Raw genomic sequence first — 19152 nt, 5'->3', positions numbered from 1 at the left:
CTCACCAATCTCCTATGTGGAACCTTATCGAATGCCTTCTGAAAATCTAGGTACACAACATCTACTGGCTTACCCTCGTCTAACCTCCGTGTTACACCCTCAAAAAACTCCAACAGATTAATCAAGCATGATTTGCCCTTGGTAAATCCATGCTGGCTCGGCCTAATCCTATTTCTGCCATCTAGATGTGCCACTATTTCGTCCTTAATAATGGACTCAAGCATTTTCCCCACGACTGACGTTAGGCTAACAGGGCGATAGTTCTCCGTTTTCTCCTTCCCTCCCTTCTTGAAAAGTGGGATAACATTAGCCACACTCCAATCTTCAGGAACTGATCCTGAATCTAAGGAACATTGGAAAGTGATTACCAATGCATCCGCAATTTCCTGAGCCACCTCTTTTAGAACCCTCGGATGTAGACCATCTGGACCCGGGGATTTATTAGCCTTCAGTCCTACCAGTCTACTCATCACAGTTTCTTTCCTAATGTCAATCTGTCTCAATTCCTCTGATATCTTATGACCCTGGCCCATCCATACATCTGGGAGATTGCTTGTGTCCTCCCTGGTGAAGACAGATCTAAAGTATGCATTAAATTCTGTTGCCATTTCCCTGTTTTCCATAACAATTTCTCCCAATTCATTCTTCAAGGGGCCAACATTGTTCTTAATTATCTTCTTTCTCTTCACATAGCTAAAAAAGCTTTTGCTATCCCCTTTTATATTCCTGGCTAGACTGAGCTCATACCTGATTTTTTCTCTCCGTATTGCTTTTTTAGTTAAGATCTGCTGTTCCTTAAAACTTTCCCAATCATCTGTATTCCCACTCATCTTAGCCCTGTCATACTTCTTTTTCTTTAATGCTATACAATCTCTGACATCCTTTGTCAACCACTGTGGCCCCTTCCCCCTCTTTGAATCCTTCCTTCTCATTGGAATGAACAGCATTTGCATCTTTTGTATTATGCCCAAGAATATCTGCCACTGCTGATCCACTGTCTTTCCTGCCAGGGCATCCGCCCATTTAACTTTGGCCAGCTCATCCCTCATGGCTCCGTAGTCTCCTTTATTTAATTGCAACACTGACACCTCTGATCTGTCCCTATCCCTCTCAAATTGTAGATAAAAACTTATCATGTTATGATCACTACTTCCTAATGGCTCCTTTACTTCAAGATCACTTATCAATTCCTGTTCATTACACATCACCAAGTCCAAAATAGCCTCGTTCCTGGTTGGCTCAAGCACAAGCTGTTCCAAAAATACATCCCTTAGACACTCCACAAACTCCCTATCCTGGGGTCCAGCACCTACCTGATTCTCCCAGTCCACCTGCATGTTGAAATCTCCCATAACGACTGCATTACCTTTAGCACATGCCAATGTTAACTCCCTAATCAACTTGTACCCAATATCCACGCTACTGTTTGGGGGCCTGTACACAACACCCATTAGGGTCTTTTTACCCTTACTGTTCCTCAGCTTAATCCACACAGACTCTACTTCCCCTGTTCCCAAGTCACCTCTTGCTAAGGACTGAATCTCATTTCTCACCAACAGGACAACCCCACCCCCTTCCCATATTTCTGTCTCTACGATAGCACGTATACCCTGGTACACTCAATTCCCAGGCCTGATCCCCTTGCAGCCATGTCTCCGTTATCCCAACAATATCGTAGTTCCCCACTTTCATCTGAGCTTCAAGCTCATCTGTCTTATTTCTGACACTACGCGCATTCAAGTATAGAATTCTTAGCCCATTCCTCCTCTCTTTGCTTAAAACACTGTCTACTGTACCTAACCCAGCTCCTTGAACTTCCATCGGGCAAATTGCACCCTGAATTTTGATGACCTTCTCAAGATCACCCAAACCTTGTACACATTTAACCCCATGCACCTTCTGACCAACCCTCTGGATCTGGATCCCTGCCCCCTGCACATCTAGTTTAACCCCCCCCCCCGAGCAGCACTGGCAAATACTCCTGCAAGAATGTTAGTACCCCTCCGGTTCAGATGTAGACCATCCCTTCGAAACAGATCCCAAGGTGGACACTTCAGAGTGAGGAAGACAGTAAACAAGATTATGAAGGAATTCTACTGGCCTAATTTAAGAAAGGATGTTATGAACTTTTGCAAGACTTTATAGAGGCTTTACTTCTATAAAGCCTTTATAAAATTTTTCACACTGGTAGGTCTACCTAAAGAAATCCAATCTGACCAAGGTAGTAACTTTACTTCGAGAACATTTGAGGGCATAGTTAAAGAGATGAGAGCAAAGCACATTGTGTCACCTTTGACCCTACTCAGAGAGCAATGGTCAGATTAGAATGTAAATAGGAGCGTGCTTAGTTATGTTTTGGAATTCAGAGACAGACTTAACAAGGCTCTTTATCTAGCAGGTGGTGAATCTGTGGAATTCATTGCTACAGATGGTTGTGGAGGCCAAGTTATTCGGTATACTTAAACTGGAGGTTAATAGGTTCTTGATTAGTAATGGCATCAAAGGATACGGGGGAAAAAAGCAAGAAAATGGGGTGAGTGGGATAATAAATCAGCCATGATGGAATGGTGAAGCAGACTTGATGGGCTGAATGGCGTACTTCCGCCCCGATGTCTTGCACTCTTACAGTTAAAACATCACCCTTTAGCATTAGTTCTCTGCTTTAAGGAAAAGAATCTCAGCTTTTCCAGACTCTCCATATAAATAAAGTATTATTTTGGCAAACTACTTTCAAACATGATGTTGTACAACCAGAGATAAATATCATGAGATATTGTGTAGGACCTTCCATTTGAAAAACAACTCAGGAAGTCTTTTTCTAAGGTGGATGTGGCAATGTTTCCACCTACAACAGAGTTCAAAACTAAAGACCTTAAATATAAAAGAATCATGAATAGATCCAATGAGAAATTCGGTAACTTTACTTACACTTGCTACTCATAACAAAAACACTGAACAGAAGAGTACTTGATAACTTTGATGAAGTGAAACAGAATTAAATTGGACCAGAGTCCAGAAGCAGTCACTGACCAGTTCCATTTCATCTCTTCCTTGGCCTTGCATCCCCATGAGCCATTTTATCCTTGCTAAATTTGAATCAAACTACCAATTTGCTGTGAATCATCCTAACTTCCTTACTTTAGCACTCAGCTATAAGACCCTTCGCTAAAGATTCAGAAGGTTGATGGGGTATCTGGGCATGGTAGAAATTATTTATAGCTACTTCTTTGACTTGTAATTATAGAAATAATGCCTCACCTGCACAGGGTGAACAATAGGTTCCTGAAGGACCTGCATTGGAACTGTGATTGCTTTGTCGCAGAATCCAGCTGCAGTACAAATCTCTTCTGCACTCTGGAAGAAAGAAAGAAAAAAAAACATAAATACAACTCCCTAAAAAGTACTTTAAAACAAATTTAAATCCAAACAATATTTGAAATAATTCAATGGGGAAGACCCCAGGGTCTAAAGCTATCAACATAACAAAACCACCAGCTGCTTTAAAGTCATAGTTCTAATGTAGAAGTGACCAACAAACACTGCTAACTAATTGGGGTAAGGGCTGTGGGATACGTATCACATTGAATTTGTGTGTTATAAATAAGCTGTGAAGTTGGCTGAGTAGAACATGCACATGAAAAGCTGACAGTTTTAGTGACCCAGACATCCTCGTGAGTAAATGTACTTCCAGCTGCAGCAGTGCGACTTCTGACCTGAAACAATACCCAGAGTCACCGAGGCATGATTATTAGACCCAAAACTTCATGGATAGCACATTAGAGAAGGGTGATCAAACAGTAGCTCAAGAGTATATAGGTAGAGCAGGCAGATATTTCCAGAAGTCACCCGAGTCCATCTCACTCACCAATGGATACCAGTGAGGGTGATAGCCAGGATACATGGGTGTAGAACTGGCTCAGCTGCACAGAATGATCAGAAGAAAAGTGGGAGAACAGGAGTTGCATACAAAATGGAGGATAGATTGGATGAGTATGTGAACAAAAAGTTGCCACTGGAGGGAAGGGTGTAGATTTATGGTTCACTAAAACCACATCTGGAGACCTATACAACCTGGGCAGTGTCCACAAGTCACCATTAAAAAGAGTAAATCCCAGAACTCCTAAACTACTATGGGAGATAGCAGAGGCCCTAAATTTCAGATACTAAAAGATTTTTGTAAAGTCTTTTCTAGCCAGAGGTGAGATACTAGATAACTGGAGGACAGCAAATGTGGATCCTTTATTCAAGATGGGCAACAGGAATATTTCAGGGAATTACAGGCCAATTAGCAAATAAGGAAGTCACTGGGAAAATTCTGAGGTAACAGAAGATTTCTACTCTTGAACGTTTGGCACCTTGTTAAAGGTGAAAATCTACATACATAACATCCATTGAGTCTTCTTTTCTCTATCCTGCCTGTAATTTCCTCAAAGAATTCTAACAGATTTGTCAGGCAATATTTCCCCTTAAGGAAACCATCCTGATTTTGGCCTACTTTGTCATGCACCTCCAAGTATCCCAAAACCTCATCCTTAATAATGAACTCCAACATCTTTCAAACACTGAAGTCAGGCTAACAGGCCTATAATTTCCTTTCTTCTGCCTCCTTCCCTTCTTAAAGAGTGAAGTGACATTTTCAATTTTCCAGTGCTCCAGAACCATTCTTTCAAAGATCATTATCAATGCCTTCACAATTTCTTTTAAAACCCTAGGATGTAGTCCATTTGGTTCAGGTGACTCTTCTACCTTCAGATGTTTCAGGCTTCCTAAGCATCTTTTCTTAGTGACAGCAACTACACTCACTTCTGCCCTGACACTCATAAATTTTTGCTATTCTGCTGGAGTCTTCCACAGTGAAGACTGACGCAAAGTAATTATTAAGTTCATCTGCCATTTTTTTGTCCCCCATTACTATCTCTCCAGCATCATTTTCCAACAGACCAATATCCACTCTTGGCTTTCTTTTACTCTTTATATATCTGAAAAGCTTCTGGTATCCTCTTTGATATTTTGGCTAGCTTACCATCATATTTAATCTTTTCTCCCCTTACGTTTTTTTTTAGTTGTCTTCTGTTGCTTTTTAAAAGCTTCCCAATCCTCTAATTTATCTTTCTTTTACTTATATGCTGTCTTTTACTTCCCTTGTCACCCATGGTAGCATCGTCCACACTTTAGAATACTTCTTCAGCTTTGAGATGCATCTATCCTGCACCTTCTGAATTTCCCTTAGAAATTCCAGCCACTGCAGTTCTACACCATCCCTGATGGTGTACCTTTCTAATCAACTTTGCTCACTCCTCTCTCATGTCTCTGTAATTCCCTTTACTCTACTGCAATACTGATATGTTTGACTTTATCTTCTCCCTCTCAAACTGTACGATAAATTCTACATTAAAATTACTGTCTCCCTAATCAAATCCGGTTCATTACAAAACACTCGATCCAGATTTGCCTTTCTCCTACTGGGCTCAACAACTAAAAGCCACCTGGTAGGCAACTCTCCTGGAATCCAGTATCAACCTGATTTTCCCAACCTAACTGCATATTGAAATCCCCTATTACTATCCGAACATTGCCTTTCCTACTTCCCACTGCAAGTTATATCCTACATCCTGGCAACTGTACCAATGACATGGATATAGAAAACGATGAGGTCCTGAGAGCAGGATTTAAGAAGCTTAGAAGAATATGAATCAAGACCACAAAAGGTAGTACTCTCAGTGTGCAGCATCAAGTAATCCCAACAAATTGCAGAAATTAGAGGAGAGCTGGAGAGATCTAGTAGGAATGAAGCATTCAGGTTTGAAATACTTGAACCACGACTAAAGCAGAAAGGATTAAACAAACTAGCTGAGTCACAGAGATATAAGATTGCAGACAACACAGATTTAGAATAACACACAAAGGCAATGGAGGAGCACACCAAGTCAAGCAGTATCTATGGAGGCCAGTGGACAGATGATCTTTAGGGTTGGGACCCTTTACCAGGACTGGTCAGTTCCTCCAGTGCCTTTGTGTGTTGTGTGAGTCACACTTCAGGTTAAGATTGTTTTGGGGCTATTGCAAAGGCTTTAAACTAGTTTGGTAGGATGACGTGAAGCTTAGAGGGAATTTTGGAAAGGGTAAGAAAATGGATATTAGAAAAGCAGTATGAAAAATAAGTAGGTAGAGAAAATCAAAGGCAAGCAACTAATGGGATAAAAGTATGAAAGACACATTAAACAGGCAAAAATAAAGATATTTATCATTATTTGAAAGGTAAACTGCACAGACAGAAGCAAACAAAAGTAGAGTTATACATAATGGAAACAGCCCCTGTCGTTCATTTGAACATACACAACCATGGTGCCAACCAAACTCATCCTTTGCATGAGCATGCATGCTTGGCTGATATGCCAGAAAACTCTTCCTCCTATCCAACTACCATCACAATATGGTAACCAAATCTGGGAGCTGAACGCTCACACATTCAATATTTAATATTTAGGAAGAACAAGTTAATGGTAAAAGCGTCAGAGTGCATCATTAATAAATATTGTACAGTGCTAATGCTGATCTTGACTCAGCAGGCCACACTATCGAAATAGAATTAGTCTGTGTGGGACTAAGAATTAGAAAAGGGCCAAAAAAACCACTTATGTTAGTTATTTATAATCCAAATTATAAATAGTGCAATGCAAATGAAGAAACAGAAGTTTACAAAACAGGAATAATACAGATGTAAAATAAGGGATATAGAAACTGAGAAAGACTCTCTCAAGTATTTTCAAACTAATTACTATAACCACCCACCTTCACCCTCATCCGTTCTCAACTATTAGCTGCCAGTTCAGACTCCACACCCCTCCACAGTTTCTTTTTCTGGCTTCTGCTCCCTTTCTTCAATAGTCCTGATGAAGGGTATCAGCCCAAAACATCAACTGTTTATTACCCTGCATAGATGCTGGCTGACCTACTGAGTTCATCTAACATTTGTGTGCTGTATTATGGACATAGTAGTCATGCTGAGAATGCTTAACACTTTGCACTACAGTGAACTTTTTTTTTGTGTTTTTTCTTGCAAATGTTGTGTCGCTAATGCTCTGTGCCTGTAATGCTGCTGCAAATAAGTTTCTCATTGCACATATTCATATGTAAGACTATAAGACATAGCAGCAGAATTAGGCCATCCAGCCCATTGAGTCTGCTCCACCATTCCATCATGGCCGATCCCAGATCCCACTCACACCGATACACCTGCCTTCTCACCATATCTTTTAATGCACTAACCAATCAGGAACTATCAGCTTCTACCTTGGCCTCCATTACAGTCTCTGGCAGAGCATTCCACAGATTCACTACTCTCTGGCTAAAAAAATTCCTCCTTACCTTTGTTCTAAAAGATCATGCGTCATTTTGAGGGTGTGTCTTCTAGTTCTAGATACCTCACCATAGGAAACATCCTCTCCACATCCACCCTATCTAGTCATTTCAACATTTGGTAGGTTTCAATGAGACCCCCTCCCCCATTCTTCTAAATTTCAATGAGTACAGGGCCAAACGCTCCCCATTTGTCAACCCCTTCATTCCTGGAATCATCCTCGTAAACCTCCTCTGGACTCTCTCCAATAACAACATATTCTTTCTGAGATATGGGGCCCAAAACTGTTGATAAAGTGTGGCCTGACTCGTGTCTCATAAAGCCTCAGAGTTATCTCCATACTTTTAGAGCCCATTTCCCTTCAAATAAATGTCAACATTGCATTTGCCTTCTTTAACAAAGACTTAACCTGCAAATTAACCTTCTCTGAGTCTTGCACAAGGACTAAGTCCCTTTGTATGTATTTGTGTAGATGATAATAAAGCTCCACTTTGACTTTTTCCTCAGCACATCAGTCAGCATTTGTGGGAAAAATATTTGGTTGTAATGAAAGGTCAACTAGCAACACTAATTATGTTAGTCTATGGCTGCTCTCTGATAGGCTGCCCTAACATTTTCTGCTTCTATGAAGGATTTCCAGCACTTGGAAGACTTGAACCACTGTATATTTTTATTATGCTGGAATGAAGTTTGACATGAAAAAGTTGCCTTCTGCACTATTTCAGAAGATGGCAAAGAGTCAATCTCATTTCTATTTAGTCATACTTAGGTCAGGCAGGGCAGGGTTGGAAGATATCTTTCTCTGATAGACTTCAAAAACTAGCTACGATCTTTCAAAAGACCAGTAATTTCATGATTCCTATTACCGATACTACTTTCTAGACTCTGGTTTGTTGAATTTAATGTCCCAGGTTCTGTAGCTGGAATTAAACATGTACAAGCATGTCAGGTAATACAATACTTCCAACATGTTTTAATACTCACTCTCTGAATTAATACCTCAGCCACTTGCGGCCCATTCAAGGCGATGTACTTCTCACACTGAAATCACAAGTTAATAAACGTTAGGACACTGCATTACATTTGCAGTTAATCAGAGATCTCTGGATAAGGAGATATAGCTGAATGGAATTAGCATTCCTTCATAAGGTTATAGTAAGGAGGGGTTGCAGATGGAAGGGCCATTTGTAATGCTTATACTGGATAATGACATGAAAAAGGGAAAATGCGAAATAATGCGAATAAGGGATAAAGTGAAATTGTCATTTAATGGACCTGAAATCTACCCTGGACAAAACACTGCTTCAGTTATTCTGAAACACAAGCAAATCCTTGGTTGGAATCATTAAAGGCAAATAAATAGAAAAATGGTAGTGAAGGAGTCTATCTCAGAAGGCTCTTCAAATGATGACACACAGGTAGAATTTAGAAACAAAGAGGTAGAGGGGAGGGGTGGGAAATTACTTTGTTGCAAAACATTACAGGCCACCTAATAGTCAATTGCAGCTACTTTCTAAACAGTGCGGTGAGATAAAAATAATGCTGTAGTTTCCCAGCCTTCTTTTTTATACATATGCGAGTCTAGTCAGCTGAAAGTAATTGATCTCAATAGAAAACAGGTCTCCACTCAAGATGTTCTGTTTACTTTCTAACTCGAAACTGTAAGCAGCAGTTAAAAACTTTGTGCCCTTGAAGGATATCTCCATTAAAGTCACCAGCTTTCAAGTAGTTCCCATGGATTTCAGAAGAGTGCCTGATAATACCCTAAAGATTTGACAGAACGGGTCCCAGGGCAAGAGAATATTTTGATCCAAAATGGGCTGAAGATAGAAACTTATTTTATTAATGGAAGTCTGTGACTTGTGTTTCCTGAGGAGGGGAATGGTGCTGGGACCTTCAATGCTTGTAATAAATAGTTAGATTTGGGTACAAATGTAGGAAATACAATGTATTATTAAATCGTGGTGGTGTTGATAGTGAATTGAGTAGCTTCAGGTTACAAGACGATAATGAATTGGTATGAATGGCAAATGAAATTTAATCTTGCTGAGATGATGCAGATTAGAAGGTCACAGAATGAACGGTAGAAACATGGGGAGTATTAAAGAACTGAGAAATCCTGGCTGTGTGTAACACACTCATAGATATGGAGCTACGCATGAAAAATAATGAAACTCAATTATAATGTGCTATGTACAAAGATGCTCAGCTATGAGTGACTGGCCCAATGGTAGTATTCGCTCCTGTGATATAACCAATGTTACTGAATTGTGCATGAACAGATTCAATTATACTCAGTTACAATAAGCATGACACCTTCAGATGACACTGTTACACTTCTAATGAAAGCTATTGTATGAAGAATACACAGATTTATATTGAATTGAGTGTGTAACAAAGGCAACTAGTCTCTGCAGCTATGTACTTGACAAATGCAATGATAGCCATGAATAAACATGCCCACAGATACTCACCAGTTCTGTTAAACCAGGTCCCACATTACATTGTTTCTTTAAGTGAGTAATGAGTTCATTCTGGAACTCCACATTCTCTTTCATAGTAGTTTGAATATTGCTGATGAACTGATTACAGTTGAGACAGACGTTATCACTGCTCTGCAAGTAATTAACCTAAAATGAGATAAAAATCAGAGGAAATTGAAATATGTGACCCATTATAATTGCAGATAACTGACACCATCAATGAAAATGATCAGAACTGAAGAGTACAAATTACAATCGGAGATAGAAAAGGCATGTAAAAAAGGTAATGTTATGATGGTCATGGTGCCAGATAAATAACCTCTTCCTCAATGACAACTAGACAGAGGAGATGGTTATCGACTTCAGAGGAACTCACACCACCCACATGCCTCTTTACATTGTCAGCATTGCAGTGGAAACTGCAAGCAGTTTCAAACTCCTGGGGGTGTGCATCTCACAGAACCTCTTATGGTTCCAGAACACATCCTACAGAATCAGCAAAGTTCATCAATGCCTCTACTTTCTGAGAAGGTAGAAGAGAGCTGGATTATACACATACTCACATCCTTCTGTAGATGCGTAGTAGAGAGCACCCTAACAAGCTGCATCACTGCGTGGCACAGAAGGTGCACTGTGGCAGACAGGAAAGCTCTACAAAGGGTAGCCAAAAGAGTCTAATATATCATTGGCACCATGAAGATCCCACCCACATTGCTCATGGACTACCAGTGAACTGTTGCATGCTTTCAGTATTGCCATCTTAACCGGAAGTCTTATTGTGCTTTCTTTTGTGCTGCATCTGATAACAATTATTTAGTTTACTTTTACATTTGTGTACTGGAAAATGACATTAAACACTTAAGTCTTCAAAATGCAGGCAGATTGGGAAAATCAGGTTTGTGCTGGATCCCACAGGAAGGAATTTGTAGAATACCATGAGAAGGCTTTTTTCATCAGCTCACTAGGGAAAGGGCAATTCTGGATTGGGTGTTGTGTATTGAACCAGATTTGATTAGGGAACGTAAAGTAAAGGAATCCTCAGGAGGCAGGGATCATAATACCATAGAATTCACCCTGCTGTTTGAGAAGGAGAAGCTAAAATCAGAAGTACCGGTATTATAGTGGAATAATGACAACCACAGAGGCATGAGAGAGAGGCTGACCGAAGTTGTTTGTATGGGGACGCTAGCAGTGATGACAGCAGAGCAGCAAACGGCAAGGATTTCTGGGAGCAATTTGGATGATGCCAGATAGATACACTCTAAAGATGAAGATGCATTCTAAAAGGAGAATGATGCAACCATGGCCAACAAGGGAAGTCAAGGACAGCAAAAATAAAACAAAAGAGAAGGCACATAATATAGCAAAAAATAGAGGAAAGCTAGAGGATTGGGAAACATTTAAAAACTAACAGAAGGCAACTAAAAAAGCAATAGGAAGTTAAAAGAAATATGCTTGCCAATAATATAGAAGAGGATACCAAAAGGTTTTTCAGATGTATAAAGAATAAAAGGGAAGCGGGAATGGATATCAGACTGGTGGAAAATTATGCTGGAGAGGTAGTAATGGGGGTGGGAAGGGAGAGACGCAGAAATGGCCAATTAACTCAATAAGCAACTTGTGTCAGTCTTCACTATGGAAGGCACCAGCAGTATGCTAGAATATTGATACTATTAGGGAGCAGAAGTGAGTGTAGTTCCTGTCACTATGGAGAAGGTGCTTGGAAAGCCAAAAGGTCTGAAGGTAGATAAGAATCACTAGATACTGGAATGGTTCCATAGAACTGAAGAATTCTGCTCTTTAAGAAAGGTGGGAGGCAAAAGACAGGAAATCATAGGTCACTCATCCTGACTTTAGTGATTGGCTAGATGTTAGAGAGTCCACTATTAACGATGAAGTTTCAGGGAACTTGGAGACAATTTCACAAGGTCTTTGACGATATGCTGCACATGGGGCTGCTAAATTATTTAAGAGAATTACAGGAAAGATATTTGTATGTTTATAATATTGACTGACTGGCAGGAAGCAAGGAGTAGGAATAAAGAGGGCCTTTTCTGGTTGGCTACTGGTAACTAGTGGTGTTCCACAGGGGTCAGTGTTGAAACAGCATCTTTTCACATTATACATCAATGATTTGGATGATGGAACTAATGACTTTGTCTTGGACAGGTGAGAACAGGCAAAGAAGTGGCAGAATGAGTATTGTGTACAGAAATGTATAGTCATGCGCTTTGGTAGAAGGAATAAAGGTGGAGACTTTTTTCTAAATGGGGAGCAAATTCGGAGGTCACAGGTGCAAGCATCATCTTATGTACAGATACTCCTATACCTGGTGTCATTTATGAACATAGAATCAGTCTATACATATAAACTAATCTTATGTAGTTATATTTATTTTATTGTATTCTTTATGTTCAATCTGTTTTATTTAATGCTGCATTGGTACCAGAGTCGCAATCATTTTGTTCTCTTTTGTACTTGCGTACTAATGAATGTCAATAAACAATTTTGAATCTTGAAAGGGACTTGGGAGTCCTCATGCAGGATTCCCTAAAGGCTAACGTGTAGGTTGGTCTGTAATTTTACGAACCCATAGGTTTCGTTTGCTGTGGACTGTCACTTTAAGGGAGTCCCCTGAGTGAAGCGGGACGATGATGTCAGTCACAGGCTGCTGCGAACTTAAAACAGGTTGAGGCTAGGTCAAGTAAGGAGTGAAAGAAAGTATAAGCAGTAGCAGGTTAACGAACACAGTGGGCTATATTGTATTTATTTCAATGGACAGAGTATTACAGGTAAGGCAGATTAACTTAGGGACAGGATTAGTACATGTATCTTTGCTGTAGCCATTAGAAACTTGATGAGAAGACAGGACTGGTAATTCATATTCCATGTTTTAGACACAAGAAAAGAGGGCGGGAATTTGACACCTGATAAGGAAGGATGTCATAGCAGCACTTGTAAAGGTAATTCTGGAAAGCAGGAAATGGAGGACAGATAAATAGGTAGTATGGAAAGATGCAAAAGCAACAGGATTGTTGTAGTGGGTGACTTTAATTCCCTGAACATTGACAAGGACTCCCTTGGTCCTAGAGATCTTAGATGGAGCAGAATTTATTAGGTGCACCCAGGTGGGTTTCTTGACACAATATGCAGATAACACAAGCAGAAAAGGGAGCATACTTGACCTTGTATTGGGAATAGCCTGGTGATGGAGTTTCAATGGGAGTCTTCCCCCCACCCCACTGCCTCAGGATGAAATGTCAAATACCCAAATACATAGGCTTAAAATGAGAAAAATAAATTTCATAAGGAGATTTGGTAGGCAGGTTTATTTATAAAAGGACAGAACAGTAAGTGCTTGGAACACACTGTCAGGGGCACTGATGAAAGCAGATAGGATAGCAACGATTCAAAGGTATTTAAACAGGTATGTGAACAGGCAGGGAATGAAGGGATATAGATCACATACAAGCAGATGTCATCTAAGTCAGCATGGGAATTATAGGCCAAACTGCCTGTTCCTGTGCTGTACTGCTGTATGTTCTATCTGTGTGAGCTAGAGAGAAGGAGAATTCTATTCACAACAGGAGTGATGGAACTGGGTAAAAACAAGATTGACAAAAGCATTAAGAAGTAACAAAAGGAAGCCCTGCAGAAAGTGTAAAGTGATGAATAAACTTATCTGATTATCAGCAGCTTGCATCACCTCTGTGGTGCTCCTCCACAAGTTTGCACTGGGTTTCAATGGAACAGTGTCGGAGGCAAGTGGCTTATTACTCAATCAAAACAATGAATTGAACCTACATTAATGCTTCAGTGTTGATTACCTTTGGTTTGGCAGTCTGCTGCGGATAAAGTAGTAGGGGAACATTTGCAATGAAAGGAGAGACTATTTTGGACATGTCCACCTCTGGTATTTCATTGGAGGTAATATCCTTTCCATTAAGTGTTGCTTGGAGCGTCTGGCACAAGTGTAAAGCAGTGCAAATGACTTCAGGATTTTCCTATTAAAGAAGAAAAGTGAGATATATAACAGTGGGCCTGCATTTTTTTAAACAAAAGGGCAACTGCACAAGATTATCCTTCAAGGTTCTGGGACAGAGTTCCACAAAAGCCCACTACTTACAAATCAGCTGAAATACAGGCAACATTATTAACTTCTGTTATAAAATAGCAACATAGAAAACCTAGAGCACAATACAGGCCCTTTGGCCCACAAACTTGTGCTGAACATGTCCCTACCTTAGAAATTACTAGAGCTACCCACAGCCCTCTATTTTTCTAAGCTCCATGTACCTATACAAAAGTCTCTTAAAAGACCCTATCATATCTGCCTCCACCACCGTTGCCGGCAGCCCATTCCACACACTCACCACCCTCTGAGTAAAAAACTTACCCCTGACATCTCCTCTGTACCTAGAAAGTTACCACAGAAAGATTTTTGGTCAATAGCTCAATAGTTAATACTTGTGCTTCTAATGAAGCTAATCTAACCCTATCTTTTTGAGCCTTATTTGACATTTTTCTCAAATCATTTTGGGATCTGGCTTTCGCTGGCAAGGCCACAATTTGACAACTCCAAATGGTGCTTAGAGAGATGGAAGAAAGTCATCTTTTTGAAACACTGTAGTCCTTCTGGGGAAAGTAGTCCTAAAGCAAGGGTTCCTAACCTGAGGTGCACAGACACCTTGGTTAATGGTAAGGCCCGATGGCATAAAAAAGTCTGGGAACCCCTGTTCTAGAGAGCTATTGTTGGGCAAAGTGTTAAAGGATTCAGACCAAATCATGAGAAAACAACTGTCAATATATTTCCAAGTCAACTTGGTAAGTGACTCGAAGGGAAACCTGCAGAAGTAAGGCTCATGGACTTCCGGTAAGATGGCGATTGCTTAGCTGCTCCGAACTTTTGTTCCATTATTTTTGCTATCTTTGCACTAAATGTCTCAATTTTCTAAACCTTAGTTAGGAACTTTATTTGGTCTCTTTCACTTGCCTGCGAACACATCTACCTTACAATGTCTAACAAGAGTTCTAAATCCGGGAAGAAGGAAGCTACGGCTCTGTCGACGGAGACTCTCGCTGCTCTGGACGATATTTTAAAGGAATTTAGAACTGTTTTCAACCAGCTGGACGTCAAACTGGATCGGATCAACGCTAGAGTGGACGAACATGCTGAACACTTATCTTGCATTGATTCGACTTCTGAAGATTTAAAAAGTTGTGTTCGATACTTGGAGACTCTCTGTTCCAGCCTAGAGGAAAAGTATAACAAACTCTTTTCCAAAATGGTGGATCTTGAAAACTGGAGCAGACGTGGCAATCTACGAATTCTTGGTTTGCCAGAGGCCACCGAACAGGGATCACCCGTGAAGTTCTTCTCCGAGCTCCTTTGTAAGATGTTTGGGAAAGATTTGCATCCTAATCCGCCTGAGCTTGAAAGGGCACACAGGGTCTATGTTCCCTCAGCAATTCTGGGCTCCCGCCCACGACCGGTAATTTTGTGCTTTCATCAATACCAGGTAAAAAACCATTTGATTATGGAGGCACGTCGCAGAGGTACTTTTGCTTTTCAAAATACAGTCATTCGCTTTGTGGAGGATTTTGCCCCCCAGGTTTTAAAGATGCGTGCTGAGTTTAAAGGTGTAATGAAAGTGCTTTTTGATCGTGGTTTTAGACCCTCTCTTCGCAATCCTGCCGATTTACGAATTATGCTTACTACTGGAAAATATAAGTGGTTTAAGTCAGTGAAGGAGGCTGAGGTATTTGTTGGAAGTCTTCCGGCTATCCAGCCATCTTCGGAATCCGATCGGACCTCCTAAAATGGTGGATAAGTACCTTCTGTAGTAAAATTACTTTTTCCGGACTCAGACCTTACTTGAATCACTCAGACATTATTTAGTGAAACTCTAAGGGCTGTTGACAATCTCTCCCTGGATTTGGTGTTTTTTTTTAAATAGACATTCTGTGCTTAATGTTTCCCTGTGGACATTTAAATTGTACTTGTGTAATCTATTTTATTCTTGTATAACTGTATCTATAGAGTTCTACAATTGACTCTAACTTGTTTTGGAGGTTTGAAGTCTTTATTGAAGGCCTCCCTGTTGGTTGATTCACAGTTTAACTGCTGATTATTTTTTTTTTCACTTTTTTCTTATTTTTGATTTTTTTTTCTCTGTAAATGGTTGATAAGTACTCTCCTTGAATCTACAATTTTCCTCTTCCTCCCTTTTTTTCCCCTTTCTCTTCCTTTAACCTTCTATAATTTTTCGCAGGTAGGTTAGTTTTGGTTTTCTTCTGATTTTCTTTGTATTAAGTTTTATATTTCTGCAGAAGATGTTCCAATTTGTAGTTATGTTTTCTCTTGCATAAACTAGTTATCATTTGCTACAGTATTTATACGGAACTGCTGTTAATGACACAGATCTGGAAGTTATATTTGGGTTAATTTCTTTGGTAGAGCTAGCTGCTTTTTTTGGTAGCCATCTAGTTTTGGGTTGCGTGGGTGGGGTGGATTTTCCAGTTCTAACATCACTCACCGTATTTATTGTTTTCCTTTGTTGCTCAGGACAGGTTTATGTTTTGATTTTACGAATCTATGTTTACATTTCTGCTCCCAGACTGTTACTGTATTGCTTGACTTTTTATATGCCTGCTGCCTTTTATGCATTAGTAATTGATAATGGCTAGTGCACTTAAATTCGTGAGCTGGAATGTAAAGGGATTGAATCACCCTGTTAAAAGGAGGAAGGTATTCTCACATATTAAGCAACTCAAACCTGACATTGCTTTCCTTCAAGAAACTCATATTCGTTGTTTTGATAACTCCCGGCTTCTGTCAAAGTGGGTGGGTCAGCATTTTCATTCATCCTTTGCCGCTAAAGCTAGGGGGAGGGGTCTCCATCCTTACTAACTCAAATATTCCTTTTGAACTCCATAATAAAATATCTGATACAAATGGCCGTTTTATTATTGTTTCTGGTAAACTATATAACACTCAAGTTGTACTAGCAAACCTGTATGCCCCCAACTTTGATGATGTTAACAACGTTCTTTTTCCTCACTACCAGACTTAAACTCATACTCTCTTATACTGGGTGGTGACTTCAACTGTTGGTTAGATCCTAATTTGGATCGATCGTCCTCTGTTACCAGACCAGCTACTAAATCTGCCTTAGCTATCCAATCGTTTCTCTCTAATTTTGGTGTCTCTGATATATGGCGTTTTCTTCATCCTACTGAGAGAGATTATTCTTTTTTTTCACATGTTCACCATACCTTCACTAGAACTGACGATTTCTTACTCGATAACCAACTTATTCCATTTGCCTATTCTTGTGACTATCAGAGTATACTGATTTCTGACCATGCCCCAATTACTTTCTCTTTAAACTTTCCTGGTCTCCCTCAGAGGAATAAACACTGGCGGTTTGATTCGACTTTATTATCGGATGATGATTTTCTAAAATTTATTAAGAATCAGATAACCTTTTATTTTAACACCAATACATCACCTGAAGTGTCATCCCAGATTGTCTGGGATGCCAGGAAAGCATATCTGAGAGGTCAAATAATCTCTTACACAGCAAATCTCAACAGAAGGTCCTATGCAGATCGATTAGACCTCATTACCAGATTAAAGAATTGGATCAACTGTATGCTCAAACTAAGAACCCTGAACTATACACGAAGCGTGTAGAACTCCAAACTAAATTTAATCTTCTGTCTACTCAACCTGTCGAACGCCAACTCCTCAAAAGCAAGAGTCGCTTTTACATTCATGGTGATAAGTCTGGTAAATTTCTAGCCAATCAGCTGAGGCGTTCCAAAGCCAAACAACATATTATAAAGATCCGGAAGGAGAACAGAGACTTTACATCGGATCATTTAGAAATTAATGACGCATTTAAAAATTTCTATTCTCGGCTTTATTCCTCTGAATCTTTGAATGACAATATCTCTGTTGATCAATTTTTAAATAATCTGAATATTCCTTCACTTTCATCTGATTTTAAAGACAAACTTAATGCGCCTATATCATCAGAAGAAATAGCTTTTGCAATTTCTGCACTGTCCTCAGGGAAGTCTTCTGGACCTGACGGGTTCCCTGTAGAATTTTATAAATCATTCTCTTCAATTCTTTCTCCTCAGTTACTCTCAGTATTATCTGACTCGTTTAATTACGGCAAATTGCCACCCTCTTTTAATGAGGCATCTATTATTCTTCTATTAAAAAAGGGTAAAGACCCAACAGAGTGTTCCTCGTATAGGCCGATCTCTTTGCTCAACGTTGATGTAAAGATCTTGGCTAAAGTTTTGGCTTATAGATTAGAAACCGTTATTCCCTCTATTATTTCTGATGACCAATCAGGTTTTATTAAAAACCGTCTCCATTTTTTTAACATTCGGCATTTATTTAATATTTTATATTCACCTCCAACTGGGATTCCTGAATGTATTATTTCCCTCAATGCGAAGAAAGCATTTGATCTTATAGAGTGGAACTACTTTTTTGCAGTCTTAGAAAAATTTGACCTCGGTCAAAGTTTCATCTCTTGGATCAAATTGCTGTACTTGTGTCTTACTGCCTCTGTTTTAATTAATTTTCAGAAATCCCATGTATTTAATCTCAAACATGGCACCCGTCAGGGATGCCCCTTAAGTCCCTTTCTCTTTGATTTGGCTATAGAACCTTTGGTGATAGCATTTCGAGAATTGACCGGGATTTGGAGAGGGGGTGTTGAAAATAAAGTTTCTCTTTATGCTGATGACTTATTACTCTTTCTCTCAAATCCGCCTACATCCTTACCTCCAATGTTTTCACTTCTGGACCAGTTTAGCCAGATCTCTGGCTATAAACTTAATTTACATAAGAGCAAACTTTTCCCAATTAATAAAGAAGCACAAGAATTAACATTTCATGATATCCCTTTTAAAGTAGTCCATAATCAATTTACTTATCTTGGGATTACAGTCACAAGGAAGTTTAAAGATCTCTTTTGTGAAAACTTTGCCAATCTTTCATATACTATAAAACAGAGTCTGGTACAATGGTCACCTCTATATATGTCTTTGGTAGGTCGTATTAATGTTGTTAACATGTATGTTCTCCCTAAATTTTTATATTTTTTCAATCAATCCCAATTTTTATTCCTAAATCTTTTTTTGATTCCTTAGACTATTATTTTGTCATATCTGTGGAAGAATAAGCACTCTAGAATTAATAAAATCCATCTCCAAAAACCTAAAAAAAGAGGGTGGCATGGCTTTACCTAACTTTCGTTTATATTATTGGGCAGCCAATATACGTTG

General features: G+C 39.5%; 1 protein-coding gene across 2 annotated transcripts in view; it reads right to left on the bottom strand.

Annotated features, from left to right (window-relative positions):
* psap (prosaposin) overlaps positions 1 to 19152 on the bottom strand; it is a 74847-nt gene that overhangs the window by 29098 nt on the left and 26597 nt on the right. For both annotated transcript variants that reach the window (XM_059946205.1, XM_059946206.1), the window contains exons 5-8: positions 13671 to 13847; positions 9835 to 9990; positions 8345 to 8401; positions 3259 to 3354 (exon numbers count right to left, since the gene is read on the bottom strand). In XM_059946205.1, coding sequence (XP_059802188.1) covers positions 3259 to 3354; positions 8345 to 8401; positions 9835 to 9990; positions 13671 to 13847 — 486 coding nt within the window. The remainder of the gene's footprint in view (positions 1 to 3258; positions 3355 to 8344; positions 8402 to 9834; positions 9991 to 13670; positions 13848 to 19152) is intronic.

The sequence above is a fragment of the Hypanus sabinus genome, chromosome 21 (genome assembly GCF_030144855.1).
Source record: "Hypanus sabinus isolate sHypSab1 chromosome 21, sHypSab1.hap1, whole genome shotgun sequence".
NCBI lineage: Eukaryota > Metazoa > Chordata > Chondrichthyes > Myliobatiformes > Dasyatidae > Hypanus > Hypanus sabinus.
This window is presented reverse-complemented; position numbering and strand designations above follow the sequence as displayed.